The following is a 14,808-nucleotide window of genomic DNA, read 5'->3' as shown; positions in this document are numbered from 1 at the left end:
GTGGTGGGGGGGGGGGACGCCGTCAAAATGCGCGCCATTGTGCTGCCCCGGCAAAGCAACAACAGTGCGCAATGCAGGCTTCTGCTGCGTGTGCGCCAGGCGCGGTTCTGATTGGTGGCGCCCAGCCTCAGCACTGGGTGAGGGAACTGGTATTTTTTGAATTTTCAAAGTGGAATAACTATCGTTTGCAAGCTCCGATTTCGTTAATTCTTTTTGCACTGGTCTCTGGAACACAGTATGCGCCCATTTAATGAGGTTAATTGGCAGTGAGGAAAGCATCGCGGTGCCCTTTTAAGAGGGGGGGGGGGCATCGGAACAGGATATCACATTATAGGTCTAAATACACGTTGCTTGGCAGGATACAATATTCTCTCGGCTTTAATGGTCTCTTTAGTACAGTTCACCAGTCAGTACTTGTCGGAGAGTGTAGACTGTAAGTTTGATGTCACCGTTAGATACGTTTGATGTCACTAAGTTTCTAAGATTTTTCTGCTCTGAAAACTTCGAATCTTTCAAGGAGTAACCAGACAGTGCTTTCTTCCTTCTGTAGTTGTCATTGTGACTCATTATGTTGGTTATGTTCGTGTCCAACATTCTCGAATAAAAATCTTGAAAATTTGAAAATTGTAAGATAGTTATATGGAAATATTCAAGGTAATGGTCCATTCTTATGATATGTAGCAAAACTTTATTTTTAAAGCGTTTCTATAGGCCGCATCGAACAGTTAAGACTCCCTTAAAAAACCAATGGGGAACGCTTTTGACGATAGCAAGAACGTTAATAAAGAAAAATTAAAGACTGCCGTCGGTTTATTCTGTGGATATATATATATATATATATATATATATATATATATATATATATATATATATATATATATATATATATATATATATATATATATATATATATATATATTGCTATAATGAAATCTTACGTTATATGAAAAAAATTGCGTTCGTAAATGTTTTCCCGCACAAAATGCTTTTGTCCAGAATTGCTGGGTATACGCAGAACCCTCATGACACATCATTGGTACCCATAGCCATATACCCTTGCAGAAGTTAATGTGTACGCTCACTGTGGCAGCAGGTGCCTAGTATAAATGAGTGCACTCTGTCAATGATGTCATTTATAGAGACGTGGCACATGCCATTATGCACAAAGTTTTCACAAAGAATGATGCTGCTTCTCATTCTCAAAACATTCTACTTATTTTCTGAGGGCCTGTTCGCCATTATGTAGTATTAGCAATGAACATACAAGTCATGGCCTACCATTATTCTAACGCTATCAGTTATGCCTCTTTAGTGACGCATCTAGCAGGAGGAGGGATGCAGAGGAGCTCAAGCGCTGTCACACCTGGCACTAAAGTTCAGCCTGCAGCTTCTTCAGAAGCACACAAGTGCTCGGGACTAGATTTGTCTCGTACGCATTTTGTATAAACTGTGACATTGTAGCGAGTTCATCATTGCATGATGTCCACCAAAGAGCACAGTATGCCATGTTGTGCAGCTACAGCCCTGACATTTTGGAGCAATTCGCTGTTTTGGAGGACTTGGTAGGGAGGGAATTTTTATGGCCGGTGATGGATGTGAATAATGGTGCCCTCTCCTGATTGCGTGAAGAATAATTGAGGTTTTGCAGCGATAGCTACATTACGGTAGCATTTCGAGCATTCAGCGGGGCTGCGTCGCCACGCTGTCACGTGGTTCGTCACGTGGTGCGGAGCAGCTGCCGGTGGCGCGGCGCCGTGGCTGATCACGTGGTTGTTCACGTGGCTAGCCACGTGGTTCGGGGCAGTTGCTGCTGCCGGCGGCGCGGCGCGCCGGCGAAACCCAGCTGCAAGAGCTGTGCGCATGCGCCGTGTCAAATTTGACGAAAATGAAGGAACGCCCAGCGAAACCGAGCGGTGAAAGACTGACTTTGCAATTCGACTGAACAGGTTCCACTCGGCCAGTTGTAGCTATCGCGTCACTCCAGGCTTAACCAGAGCTAAACCACCGCCAATTTTTTTTTCTGCGAAAGTATGCTGGAGCTCGGCAGAGATTTCACATTGCATAATTTGAAGGGCGTTCCGTGTAATGATCATGTGTGGGAAAGGTCTGAAAAAAATTACACATGCTTATGGTAATGCTTGGAAGGGTGTCGTGCTACCAAGCTAAAATGAATAGCACCCAGTTAATGCATCGAAAACTAAATGTAATTTCCAACTGTGTGTGGCTGCTAACCTTGTTTGCACTGTTCACACTTGGTTCTTCGGCAGGAATGTGGTGTTGACTGATGTGAATAATTTCCAACAGCTCTCATGAACCAGTATCACTTGGTATTTTCACCATGGAACGAAACTAAAATTTAATGATGCCCAGGCAGCCTGCACATGATATAGGAAATATGAAAGGAAAGTGTTTTATTAGCCATTCTTGAATGCTGTCGTTCAGTATTTACATTTTAATTTTGCGAAGCATCTAAACGACCGTTATATAAAAGTTGCATTCAACTGTTGTACAATCCAAAAACTGGCAGTCATATGATAGAGTATAAGCCATGAGTGCCACCGTGCGCCACGGATGGAATGTCTTCCCTGTGAATTACCACGCCAATGCTGAACCTGCCGGTGCAGTTGCCGAACAGTTTTGACAAAACGGTGCGATGCTCGATGAGATTGTATTCTGTGGTCCACCCTAACCCGCTCAGTCACTGACGCCTGAGCAGACAAAAAGAAAGGGGGTGAGGGAAAAATGATCGCCTTCTACGCTGCATTTAGGGATCCACCACAGATGTGCTCGTTTTGAAAGCACTGCGATATGGCGCCGGTGCTAAACATAATATGTAAGAGCACTTAGCGAAGCAGCTGTAGCGTTTGTTCTCTATTGATTGCCGCGCTAGCAATAAGGCATAATATCAAAAGATTATCGTAATCGGACTTAACATTTAGAATGTCCAGTATGCGATGGTAACTCCAAACAACTGCACCACAGGTAATATTGTTGGTGTAATGTATGCTGTAGACTGTCATTCGGGGCTCCTTCGTAGAAAGCCAAAACAAAGTGCTAGTAATGCACAAAAATTTTACAAAATTAACAAAATGCTAGCAAGAGATCTCCGTCGTCATCGTTATACATTCAGTGACTAACATTACTTCTGAGGGGGCCACCAAACCTGCAGAAATTGCCCACCTTGGTGGCTTTGGCGTTTCACCAGCGATATCGCCACATTAAACCGAAAAGGTTACACTGCAATGCCTTGGCGCTGTGGGTTCTTTGAGAGATAAAGTATAAAGGAGCCCCTGCGGCATGGCCATTCCAACAGGGCGAGACGCGGGGATCCAGAGCCCCCGGAAGGCGAACACGCCGCTGCCATAGCGCAACAGGTGGCCGCTCATGAGCCGTGGCTGCCGAGCCCAAAGCCGGGGAATCAAACGCTGACCGCGGCGACCCTCATTTTGACGCAGCGGAATGCCAAAGCGGTGCTCAGTGCCGTTAAGGAAGCTCCGATGATCCAGCTTAATCCGGATCCCTCCGCAAGGCCATCCTTCACAGTCCACGTGCAGCTCTGGATGTTACACCGCACGTATATTCAGACCACTTTTCCCTCACTAAAAAAATATTGAACAACCAACACAGAAAGAAAAAAAACAAATCGAGATCACTATATTTTAGGGGTATTATTAGTCATCTGCAACCAAAAGTGTTGCAAGCAAATAATCAAACTACGAAGTTTCATGCTTTAGTAAATGCACTTTTTGAGCTGCGGAGCAGCTTCAGCTGCCATTCGCAGATTCATGCCCATGTATCGAAGCCTATGTTAGTAAAATCGCCAGGACATCCGCATGTTGTAAATATAATGTAGCCGTTTAATAGAGCGCACTGGAATGAGCCAGAAGCACAAAATGCCACAGAACAGAACAGAGGTAGATAGGCAGCACTAAACGCAGACATCCCATGTGACCTATATATAGCTTGGTATACCAGTGCATGGTTGCACGGTTAGACGCTCTGAACAATGCTTAACAGCATAACGCTGTTCATGCTAAAGAGAAAACCGGGGCAGGGATAGACTCTAATTGATCACATCCACAAAACAGTTTCTTTCTTCGCGATATTTCGATATGGGCTGGTTGCGAGTATGCAGCTGTCAGGAGCAAGACAGAGCGCCCGAATTGCGCAGGAAGGAAAATCGTGAAGGCTAAACCTGCCTCCGAGATTAATGGGTGCTTGTCCGATTATCACTTGAATCCGCAAAGACTGTGTACATGCATTTGTGCAGAGAAGGTGAGAGAGGCGCGTAAGCAAATAATGGCTGCAGCGGGAGCAGCAGCCCCGTCGCTGCTTCGCAACAGCGACGACAGTCGGCGCAGCCAGCGCTGGGCTCATGGCGTATACTGTACACTCGCTGTCGGGAGTTTACTCCGCGCAAATTGTCTAACTGCCAGCGGGGTCTCCTAGGGTCATAAGGAGCTGGAGGGTGTTTATTTTCTTGGCTGGTCTAATGAAGCGCAGCTATTTATTGACCCGCATCTCACGAGGTCCTTCCCTGATTCCACTGAACGTAAGTAAATACAGAGCACTTCTTTTGAGCGGGAGGAAAGAAATGACATGCCTCGGCAAAGCCTCTAAGTACCATGCAGAGAAGGCATGCACTTCCGAGCATGCGTATACGAGAAGATAATTTCTTGTAACTGTCGCAGTTTCTCCGAAACACCTCTATCGCTAAGTGAAAACATTTTACGCCCTCCGGAGCTGCCATTCATATTTTCGTGCACCTGTTTCAAAAGAGCAACGTTCCGAGGAAAACAGCTTCGCAGAAACGGTTTGGTTTATGGGGGTTTAACGTCCCAAAGCGACTCAGGCTATGAGAGACGCCGTAGTGAAGGGCTCCAGAAATTTCGACCACCTGGGGTTCTTTAACGTGCACCGACATCGTACAGTACACGGGCCTCTAGAATTTCGCCTCCATCGAAATGCCACCCCCGCGGCCGGGATCGAACCCGCTTCCTTCGGGTTAGCAGCCGAGCGCCATAGCCACTGAGCCGTGCACAGCGGTGTCACAAGTGATTTACCCCCAAAAAGTCTAGGATCACGCCTTTATTTTTTTTTAGAGCGAAAGCTGTAATAGCTTTGTACTAGTTTGTAATAGCTGTAATAGTTTGAAGCAATTTGTTCTATGTAACGCATTTTTTTATTCGTAGTCTAAAACTTGAGTTGGTTTTGAGAAAAATAAAGGGCGCATAACGGCCTCAATCTCTAGGTCACCGGCACCTCACAGCGGGATTGAGGTATCCACTGAATGAGTGAGCCTGTTATGCGACCTTCCTTTCCTCAGAACCAACGGATGTTTAGGCTGCGAATAAGGCAACACTGGAAGCTAGACTATGTGCTTCGTGCAAGCAGACACTGCTGTCCATGAATTGTGCTGGAAAGACGATCTAACTGAAGACCGCTCGCAAGCGGAAGATGGCTAGTGTATGTATGCCCTTGAGCGACGCCAAAACGGGCCTGCCACTCCAGAACTGCCGGCCGCTAATGCCAATCAGCTTTCGCTAATGAACGCACAACGCTGGTGAGCTTAGTTAAGAGTTTGCACTCTGCTGTAGAAAACTCCCTGAGATGCTGCACGCTCGCAAGGCACCTCAAGTGACCGGCGTCGCGCGAAGGATCTTTGATCTTACCCGGACTCACACCTCGCCTCATGCTGCCCCATTTCTGTGAAGGCAAATCCCAAGCAGGATCTCGCATTCCAAGAAACGTCAACGCTATATGTCGCCCGCAATGTGCGCAGAATGATGTGGACCGCGATTACGCTGAGTAACGGAAGCAGAAATGTTTACATGTAAGGGCAAAAGTAAATGTTGCTTGCATATGCATTGCTTCTATAGGTAACGCGTCAGAAGACTTTGACCGCCGAAGAGCGATCCATGGATGCCTCTGTCCGCCGCCCTCTTCCGAGTGATTAAAGCCACGAGGAGTCGTTGCGAGCATGCAGCTATCAGGTGCTCTGTGCGCACGGAGAAGCGCCTCGTGGGGAAATGGAGGAATGAGTTAGAGGTAGACTTTTGTTTGCTTGTGTTTTGAACCTACAGAAAACTCCGTTTCGTGGCCAATAGTGCCTCTCAAATCTTTGTGAATCTGCATCTCTGCGATATTGCGGATTCACCTGAGGCGCATCACTCTTTACAAAAGTGTTGAAGGAGCATTTTGCGTACTTGAGCGTTCAAAAAGTTAACGCCAAACGAACCAGAAACATCATACAAAGAAAATCCTGGGTTAGCGACACCTCACAAGTAAGTACGTACTTTACACTATAGCGCATAACATTGTGAAACTAACTGCCCCTAGTCCCATCTAATGCCACCGAAGAAAACGTTGCAACAAGCTAAACCATAAGAAAGCGGACACACGGCCATGGTTGAGGTGTCATCTGAAATTATCGCTTTCAAGAGGCGACTGTGGCTTGTCGCTTTCACAAGGGCTGCACAGTGTGTGGCCGAAAAAAATGAGCGCAGCCCTCATGGCACGCTTCCTATATATACGTGCCCTGATACTGCAGAGCGTGTGGTATTTTCTTGCCGAGAATGTGTGCACGCTAAGCGTCCGGAGCAACCACGACCGTTAGTAAAACGAATCTTGGAAACGAGAACATTTTCTGTCCCCGCTGTGATGGTCAGCGCCGCTGAGCGTCACTCGCAAGTGCTCGACTGTGCGCAACAAATATAAAGCGAGGCTGTTCATCGTTAGCCCTGCGCAGGCGGTCTTCAAGGAAGGCGGAAACTTGTGCGAGGGTGTGGGAGAAAATAGTCGCCATTTCGCCGTTGCTGTAGACGCACGCGGTGCCCCACAGAGTGGCATGCGGACAGTGGACGTCGCGGCGCCGAGCGTGTTCTTCTGCGCTCGTCGGACGGACAGCCGCCGAAAGGCAGCGAGCGAAGTCCGGCTGCGATGCACTGTGCGTCAGTATATATACACTTGCACCTACGTTACAAGCGCCTCTTCTACGTCAACCGCACATTGTGTGAATGACAGCAAAACGGGCTGTCAACCGTGACTGGGCTCCTTATACCTATTCCATATGCTGCATTCATGCACGCAGCCCACGAATTATATATATATATATATATATATATATATATATATATATATATATATGTGTGTGTGTGTGTGTGTGTGTGTGTGTGTGTGTGTGTGTGTGTGTGTGTGTGTGTGTGTACCGTTTGTATGAGCCTGGAACTAAGCATCAGTTAAAACCTTGTACATGACTGTGTACGGGAAGAGATTCACTTTAGGTCGCGAGCAAGCGCGCACAAGAAACATTTTCACAGGAAAAACACGGCCAGATTCCAAGGAAGTGCACGGTTAAGACAGGAAAGTTCATGGATAGCCTTCAAAACCCTCGAATTAAGCAGTTGCTATCAAACAGGTTCCATGACATTATCTTCTGCAGGAAGGTTGCATTTTGTTTTGTCGTTTAAGCTTATTATGCATGTCCAACATTGTTGGATAACACTTTTTAATTTTGGAATATTGTATGCATGGTACTGCTGTTATGGAAATATTGATGGTCCATTCTTCCATGCGTGCCTGTACTAACTTGTAAACTCTTTTTTTCCTCGTACAGTTAGTCAGTGGAATGGTCTCCCCTCTGAAATTTTTCCACTCACAATTTTGGCCAGGCGATGGTGCTGTATTTTGCGTCGTGACATTGTGTGCCGTTCTTTCCGTACCCTCATCAGGTTGTCATTATTCTGAGGGGGTAGCGTATGCAAGTACATTTCTGCTCAAATTACGTGAAGATCATTCTATAAAACTGAAATGCGTGCTTCTTCACTTTTCTTCTATTTCCCATGTTAAACCACAACAGCGTATGTATTAATTTATGGTAATAGGATGAAAGTGTTGCACGACATGCCCACCTGCTTGGTCTCCTTGAGACCGCAGTATCTGTAAATCAATAAATAAAAAATAAATTTCTTTTACGGTGTTTCCATCGCTTGCAACGAGCAGTCAAGACTGCCACAGAAACCAATGGGGAACATTTTTGACGAGAACAAAAGCGTTAATAGCAAAAAAAAGCAACCCTGCCGACAGGAGATATGAGGATATATTGATTTTACAGGGAAATCTTACGATATATGAAAAAAATTGCGTTCATAAACCCTTTCTCGTTGAAAAATGATTTTGGCCTTAATTGCAGCGCACGAAGTGCAGCTTGCTCATACGGCAATTTCTCGAGAGTTTCGCTTTTATTTCTCTCTGAGCGTATAATTGCACGCGAGCAGTTATTTCGCACAAATGAGCGCAGTTGGCAGCCGAGTGACACTGCGCCCGCCGTGGAGAGTCTGCAGTCAAGCTCCGTCCAACCACCGCACAGAATTTCTCCGCGACAAAAAAGTACACCGTTGGGTAAAACTTTGTTTGTTGCGAAAACAACAAATTAATCGCAGGAAAAAAATTAAGCTCTAGAATTTTGATGCCAGGGTTGTTAGTCAAACATTAAGACGCTGATTTCATCTACTATTAGCCAGCGGACTGATGCAGGACGCCGCGGAGTGTTACCAAATGCAATTATCGCAGTTGCATCCTACGACAGAACGACAAGTTTTTGAAAGCCGCGCTCGCATTCGGGAAACATTGCCCCCTTCAGAGCGCCGCCGGCGAGGCGAGCGGAATTCGAACATGGATCGGTCGGCGTATATATGCTCTCCTCATTCGCCGCCTTTCGGTGCGTACACTCGGCTTGCGGCATCAGTTAGCCGTGCGTGTTAAGGGAACGTAACTGTGTTAGACATGACCCAGTGAACTTGGGGTCTGTCTTTGACGATGCTGGCCGCGCCGTTCCAGCTGGATGAGGTAACTACCGTAATTTGCATACAGGTGGGTTCTTACATGCATTTTAAGTTCTCCCCTTCTCGTTTTAAGCAGCCAGTCATTCATGCAGCATGATGTAAACGCCATTTCGGAGCAGATGTTTGCTTAGCGCGAAGTAAACGGTTTTTTTTGCAGCTGTATTGTGACTTGTCTTCTTGGGATTCTTTCACAGAAGAATCTCCGCAGGTTGCTTTCCAACCGCAATGCGCATGGCTGAGCTCCTTTCCTGCCATAAGTAAATCTGCCCACGATGTGTCCGCTTCCAGTTCTGTCGCACGTGTTTTACAGAGGGCGCCATCTAGCTTGGGAAAAAATGGGCCACTATTCTGCACCGTGTACATATATACGAGGACAAACACTGCAAAAAACGTGGCCATCATCCAGTCTGCTCGAAAGCTGAAAACTAATCCTTTTCCAGCTCTCTGACAAATTTATTAGACGCTTAGTGAGATACAACTCCAGAACCAAGCAACTCTTCGCCATCAAAGGACCCCCCCCCCCCCCCCCTTCCTCCAGCCAATGGCGTCAGCCGATTCACATCACCCTGCTATAGCACGGCAATGCAGGGATCAGCGACCGATGGAAGGGGATAGTCCGCCTCCTGCATTGTCACGCCGGTCCCTTGCAATCAATGTCTCGCAAGCTGGTTCGTGACAATGGGCCAACGCAATTGGCTGGAAGGGGCTCTATTGACGGGGATAGAGCCGCTTCGTTCTGGAGTTGCATCCGACTATATATAGCAATGTGACCATTCGATGTCGGAGACTGTCACTCCCCTCCGTCACCCAGACAAATCAGGTGGCCCCTGGTCACTACTGTACTGCAAAGTTTCACTTTCTAAAAAGTCTATACTTTCCTGATTCAAGTGCCACCTGAGTATTGCATGCATTTTCGATGCAAATACCATTCGTTTAGCACAAACGGCTTAGTCAGAGAGCGGCTCATTCCAACGAAAGCCGAGCGCTTGTATTCATTAGGAAACGGGCGGCCCTGCCACAAGACAAGGCCGGTGTCCATGCCACCATGCTCAAGGAAGGGAGCTGGCAAGAGTGCAAGCCAGCAGCTGGACAGATGCGCGCAAGCTCCCGCCAAACGACGCAACACTGAGAAGAAATTCCAGCCAAAAAGGAAAGAAGAAGCTTTCCGCGAGTCGTGTTCCTGTTCGCTGAAAAATGCGACTCAAATTTGCTCGTAAGGCAGTTTTTTTTTTTTGATAAACTGAGTATTTGAACGCAGCCGAGCCTACGCGCTGAATACACCTGTTTCTTGACTTTTCAAAAGCCCTTTACGTTTCAGACGATGCCAAGTCTTCCAAAAGCGTGCCCGTCAGAAAAGAACGCAAGACAAGCCAGAAGTATGTGCCGTTTTCAACCAACGAAAATAGCAAAGGGCAAGCCATCACAAAAATAATTATTTTTTTTTTGGTGGCGCCTGGATGGAATAAGGTGGCTTCACCACTGCGCGTCTTGTTTTTAACAAGAACGGATACAAGCGCAGTATTCCTGCGCAGTTCGTAATGTAGCAGCCTTCTGCACAGTGCGCAACTTCAGAGCGTATTAATAGTGAGCGGCAATGAGGGGAAAAAGATGAAAGAAAAATAACAAGAGTGCATGTTGTTTTTCTTCATCTCTCATCAGTATACGCGGCCGCTGATAAAGCTAATTGTCGCAAGACATGTGCAATAAATAGTAAATACAAATGTACTTGGGCATTTCCCACGGCTTGCAGAAGTTGGACGTAGAATAATAAAAATGCCGTTATTCAGATGACACATAGAAGAAAAGCATTATCTGCGGCGGCTGCGTTTGTATGGAGGAAAAACGCCAAGGCGCCCGTGTGGTGTGCGATGTCAGTGCACGTTAAAGATCCCCAGGTGGTCGAAATTATTCCGGAGCCCTCCACTACGGCACCTCTCTCGGGAGGCGCTTGTCCCGTTCGTCTCCGTCCCTTGTGTTTTTTGTCGCGCAGACAAGCATCCCCTCGAGCAAAATGAACCAACTCGCCCAGCAAAATGTTTTATTGAACCTCTCTCTTCATTTCTTCTTTCACTCCTCCTTTATCCCTTCCTTACGGCGCGGTTCAGGTGTCCAACGATATATGAGACAGATACTGCGCCATTTCCTTTCCCTAAAAGACCAATTAATAAAAAAGTATATTCCTGCAACTGCGGAAGGCTATACGGAGGGGGGGGGGGGGGGGGGGTTTGTCTTTCTGCGGCGTCTGTATAGGCGCTAACACCTTACAGAACTCGGACATCTTTCCACAGCGAGTGATGGCACGGTGAGTGAGGGGGGGGGGGGGGGGAGAGAAACAACAAGAAAGGCGTATATCGGGGGCTTCAAGAGGCAACTAGATTGGGGGTCTGGCGGCGCATTTCGAAAGTAAGTGTTTTGCTGCACTTGATGTTTTGGGTTTCCCTGTATGACCGAAGGTGTTGACATATAGGGGCACTGGTCTCCAACGAAGTGATCACCTTTGGAGATGTGATGGTTTTATACCTCGCAAAGAGGCTACAGGAGGGCTTTTTCAACTATTGACGAAAGCCTGGCTAAAAACATTCCGACGCTCGCCACTCGAACTGGCGCCTCATGACAAATGAATCTGTCCCACAAGAAAGGCGGTCAGCAAATCGTGACGCGGTACTTGTCCGGAGCTCTGCAACCTGTAGCTTCGCGGCATGGCTGAGCGCAAGTGACACTTTAGGGAACAGCTTTCCCCGAAGCAGAGGGCAGCATGCATTCCGGCCCTCACCTGGTCTGGTCGAGCATGGCCGGCTGCATCCAGCCGGCGGCGCGCAGGGGCGCCAGCGGCTCTTCCTTGAGGCCGGCCATGGGGCCCCTCAGGCCGGCGTCCTGCAGGCCGAACATAAACGTGCTTCAGCTGCTGCGCGCCGCCATGGCCCGGAGGGAGCGCGCCGCCTGACAGCGCGCCGGGCCGATTTGACGCCGCCAAACCTCCGGGGGTCCGCTTTTGTGAGCACACTGCGCGGCCCGTAACAGGCGCCTCCCATAGGACTGCCCCCTCTGGAGACCTCTCCGCGGGGGGGGGGGGGGAGGGGCGCCGCCAACAGGTGACGGCCACGCCCCGCCCCGCTCTCGGTCCGCCCTGCGGGGAGGGGCGAGCGGGGACCAATGGCGGCGCACCGGGTCCACGTGCGTACCACGTGCGCCACGGACCCGCGGCCGCGCGCGCCCAGCCGCCGCACTCCCGCAGTAGCACTCCGAACCGCCGCCGCCGCCGCCTGCTGGCACTCTCAGGTAGGCCTCCTGCGCCGCGGCAGCCACCGGGCCCAGATGGCGCCACCCGCGAGTGGAACGCCTCTCCATTTCGCGGTGTCGGAGCGATAGAGCGCGCGGCAAGTGGCAATGCAAAAGGCACCTTTGCCGTGGCGAATTTCGCCTTTTACTACGCCGTTTGGGTCAATCGCCTTGCTTTGCCAGGGCGGGCCTCCACTGCGTCGTTTCTAATGCGTCTGGAGCTCTCTCCTTCAGGCGTCCAAGCAAGGGCCTTGAGACATTCTTTGCCACTCTTGTGATGCCTGTGGGTGCGAGTGTCTGCCTTTTTTTTTTCCCCTTTCAGAACAGCGCCACTGTTTATTTAGCATATCGCTTGGCGCTAGAGTACTTGCTTTCTTCGATAATACACCACACTCGCAAAACCCTCGAGCTGCTCTTGCGAGTCCCAAGATGCCGTGTTGAAAATTGCGTACATACGCCATTCTAAACCGCTCACATTCTGCCTATATCCGCAATCGGCATTTCTTTTGCAACTTTCACAATTTAGAGTAGTTTTCGCAGCCTTTTGCGAGCGTTACCAAACACAAAAGATAGCAGATATAGCTGCGTATTTATAAATATATCGTGTTAACGAATGTCTCCCTATATCCCAACATGCCTTGAAATTTTTACGTACTTCTTAAGGTGCAAGCTTGCGGTCTCCAGGGCAGCCCCTAGGGCCGCGAGATGGGCCGGAGCTGATGGAAATTCGTTTCGCTTGTTTCACAAAGCGACACTCTACGAAGAACACCGCATTGGCGGCTGGATTGGGTCTCTAGCGTGCCTCGGGGTGCGCGCATTTCCGCGGTTATTTGCAAAAAAAACAGCTGGAAGAATTGAGCGCTGATAGTCGCAAAATGACCGGTGTCGGATGGTTTTTCTCTTCTCTGAAAACGCTTGATATGACCGAGTAAAATTTATAAGCATTTTTGCCATGCACAATGTTGCCTATACTATATCAGCACATGTCCATTGGCGCTCAAGTTGCAGTGCAGCAGTTCGTGTAGGTATATGCCTACGGAGCTCTCGTCCCAAGAGGGAAAAAAATAATGGGCGGGCCACGTGTCAGCCTCAAATCTCGCCTGTTAGCGAAAATGTGATTATTCTCGCCGATAAAGCTGAGCACGACTGCAGCAATGAGGAAGTTGGCACAGTGATTAATGTTACGATTGCCAATTATGTTTCGTTTGCTGTCATAGCGCAACAGCTCCGAGTGGATATTAGCGCACTGCCTGTGACAGGGGTGTTGTCAATTTCACACAGCTTGAGGAGCCATGTGCACTAATTGATCGCCCACGGTTGCAAACCGTATTTCATGCATTTACATGAGTGAGCGGACAAATTTGCTTACAAGGGGAATGCAGTCATGGCACTTGAGTGTTGCTTGCATAGATGCTGCGCACTTAGTGCTGCAGAGTAATAAATACTAATTACAGTGCCCTAAACGAAAACACAGAAGCAGGCAAGATTGCCAAAACTTTTATTCCTTTTATTCAAGAGGGTGACTGTCAAGCATGTTGATCGTCTCCTATTCCGACTTGAGCATCGTCTCGTTGGAAGTCAGGATGGGCCGATCTTATCCGGGCCGTAGACCAGAGATCGATGCAGGTACTACCTTGTCAGCATATATGTAAAGCGTAGTCAAGAAAGTCGCAAGTCTTCTGCAAACGACACTGGGAGAAGTAGCAGTATAAAGTGCGCCAGCTATAATTCACTGCCAGCGCAAACTTATTAGTAATTTATTCTAAAACGTAACTTGATAGCTTTTCCATGGCAACGTTATTCACTTGCATAATATTGAGCTGCACAGCATAAGGTATACGGCTAGCTAGCACGTTCCTGATGGCTTTGTGCGGCCCTTATCAGTCACTATATGCACTGACGCCTGACAGCGCGCACCTTTGCATCTGATTGGATAATTAAGAAAGATAAACTAGCCACATTTTTATCGGTAGCCTTAGCGCAAAATTTTTAACGTGAAAGTTTTAGAACATGTTCGAAAATGTATATTCTGTTGTTTTCATCCGAGTAAGTTTAGCGTGGTTCCATGTTTTTTAGATTATTAACAAGCCACATCATTTCAAAATTATTACACGACTATTCGCTCCCGCGTTGCGACGTTGGCCCCCTCTATAGCACGGCACCGTCGAAGGAACCCGCTATGCCTTTTCTGCTATGGAACCACCGCAGCAGCCACATTAACTGTTCTCGCGCCGGACCCAACCACGCCCCACATTCATGTGACAATCTCGTGGGCTACACTTTAAGCTTCGAGAAAAAAGAACCCGCGCTACTCTGTAGAAAAATAACTCTAATGGCCATTTCACAAATACTCTACCAACTTTTGGCTTTAAAGGGGACTATGCAGTAAATTAACTGGATTATGCAAAGCTGACGAGAGATCAGCGTTCCATGACTCGTCACTCCAGCGCAAGAATTTTTCAGCTAGCGTCAATTACAACGAAGATATAGACGATCAGAAATTACGCTCCTCCTCTACCCTCTCAACTCGAACCCGCTGGGAACAGGGAAAAAATAAAGAAGAACAGCCCTGGGACTGGGCCCCGCCCATGAATACGTCACCTGCTCACGTTCGGTTTGCGGCTTCCGGTTGTCTCAGCGAGCGCCCCAGCAGCAGCGTCTCAGCGGTCTCTCTTCGCCTTTCTGG

The 14,808-nt window shown here is 48.1% G+C and overlaps 1 protein-coding gene across 2 annotated transcripts in view; it reads right to left on the bottom strand.

The window, feature by feature from the left end:
* Positions 1-11,846, bottom strand: part of kn (EBF transcription factor knot) — a 273,091-nt gene extending 261,245 nt beyond the window's left edge. For both annotated transcript variants that reach the window (XM_077664351.1, XM_077664345.1), the window contains exon 1: positions 11,617-11,846. In XM_077664351.1, coding sequence (XP_077520477.1) covers positions 11,617-11,732 — 116 coding nt within the window. In that variant the 5' untranslated portion in view covers positions 11,733-11,846. The remainder of the gene's footprint in view (positions 1-11,616) is intronic.
* Between the last annotated feature and the right edge of the window lie 2,962 nt (positions 11,847-14,808).

The sequence above is a fragment of the Amblyomma americanum genome, chromosome 1, assembly GCF_052857255.1.
Source record: "Amblyomma americanum isolate KBUSLIRL-KWMA chromosome 1, ASM5285725v1, whole genome shotgun sequence".
In the NCBI taxonomy this organism is placed as follows: Eukaryota; Metazoa; Arthropoda; class Arachnida; order Ixodida; family Ixodidae; genus Amblyomma; species Amblyomma americanum.
The sequence above is the reverse complement of the archived record's forward strand: the minus strand, read 5'-3'. Positions and strand labels throughout refer to the sequence as shown.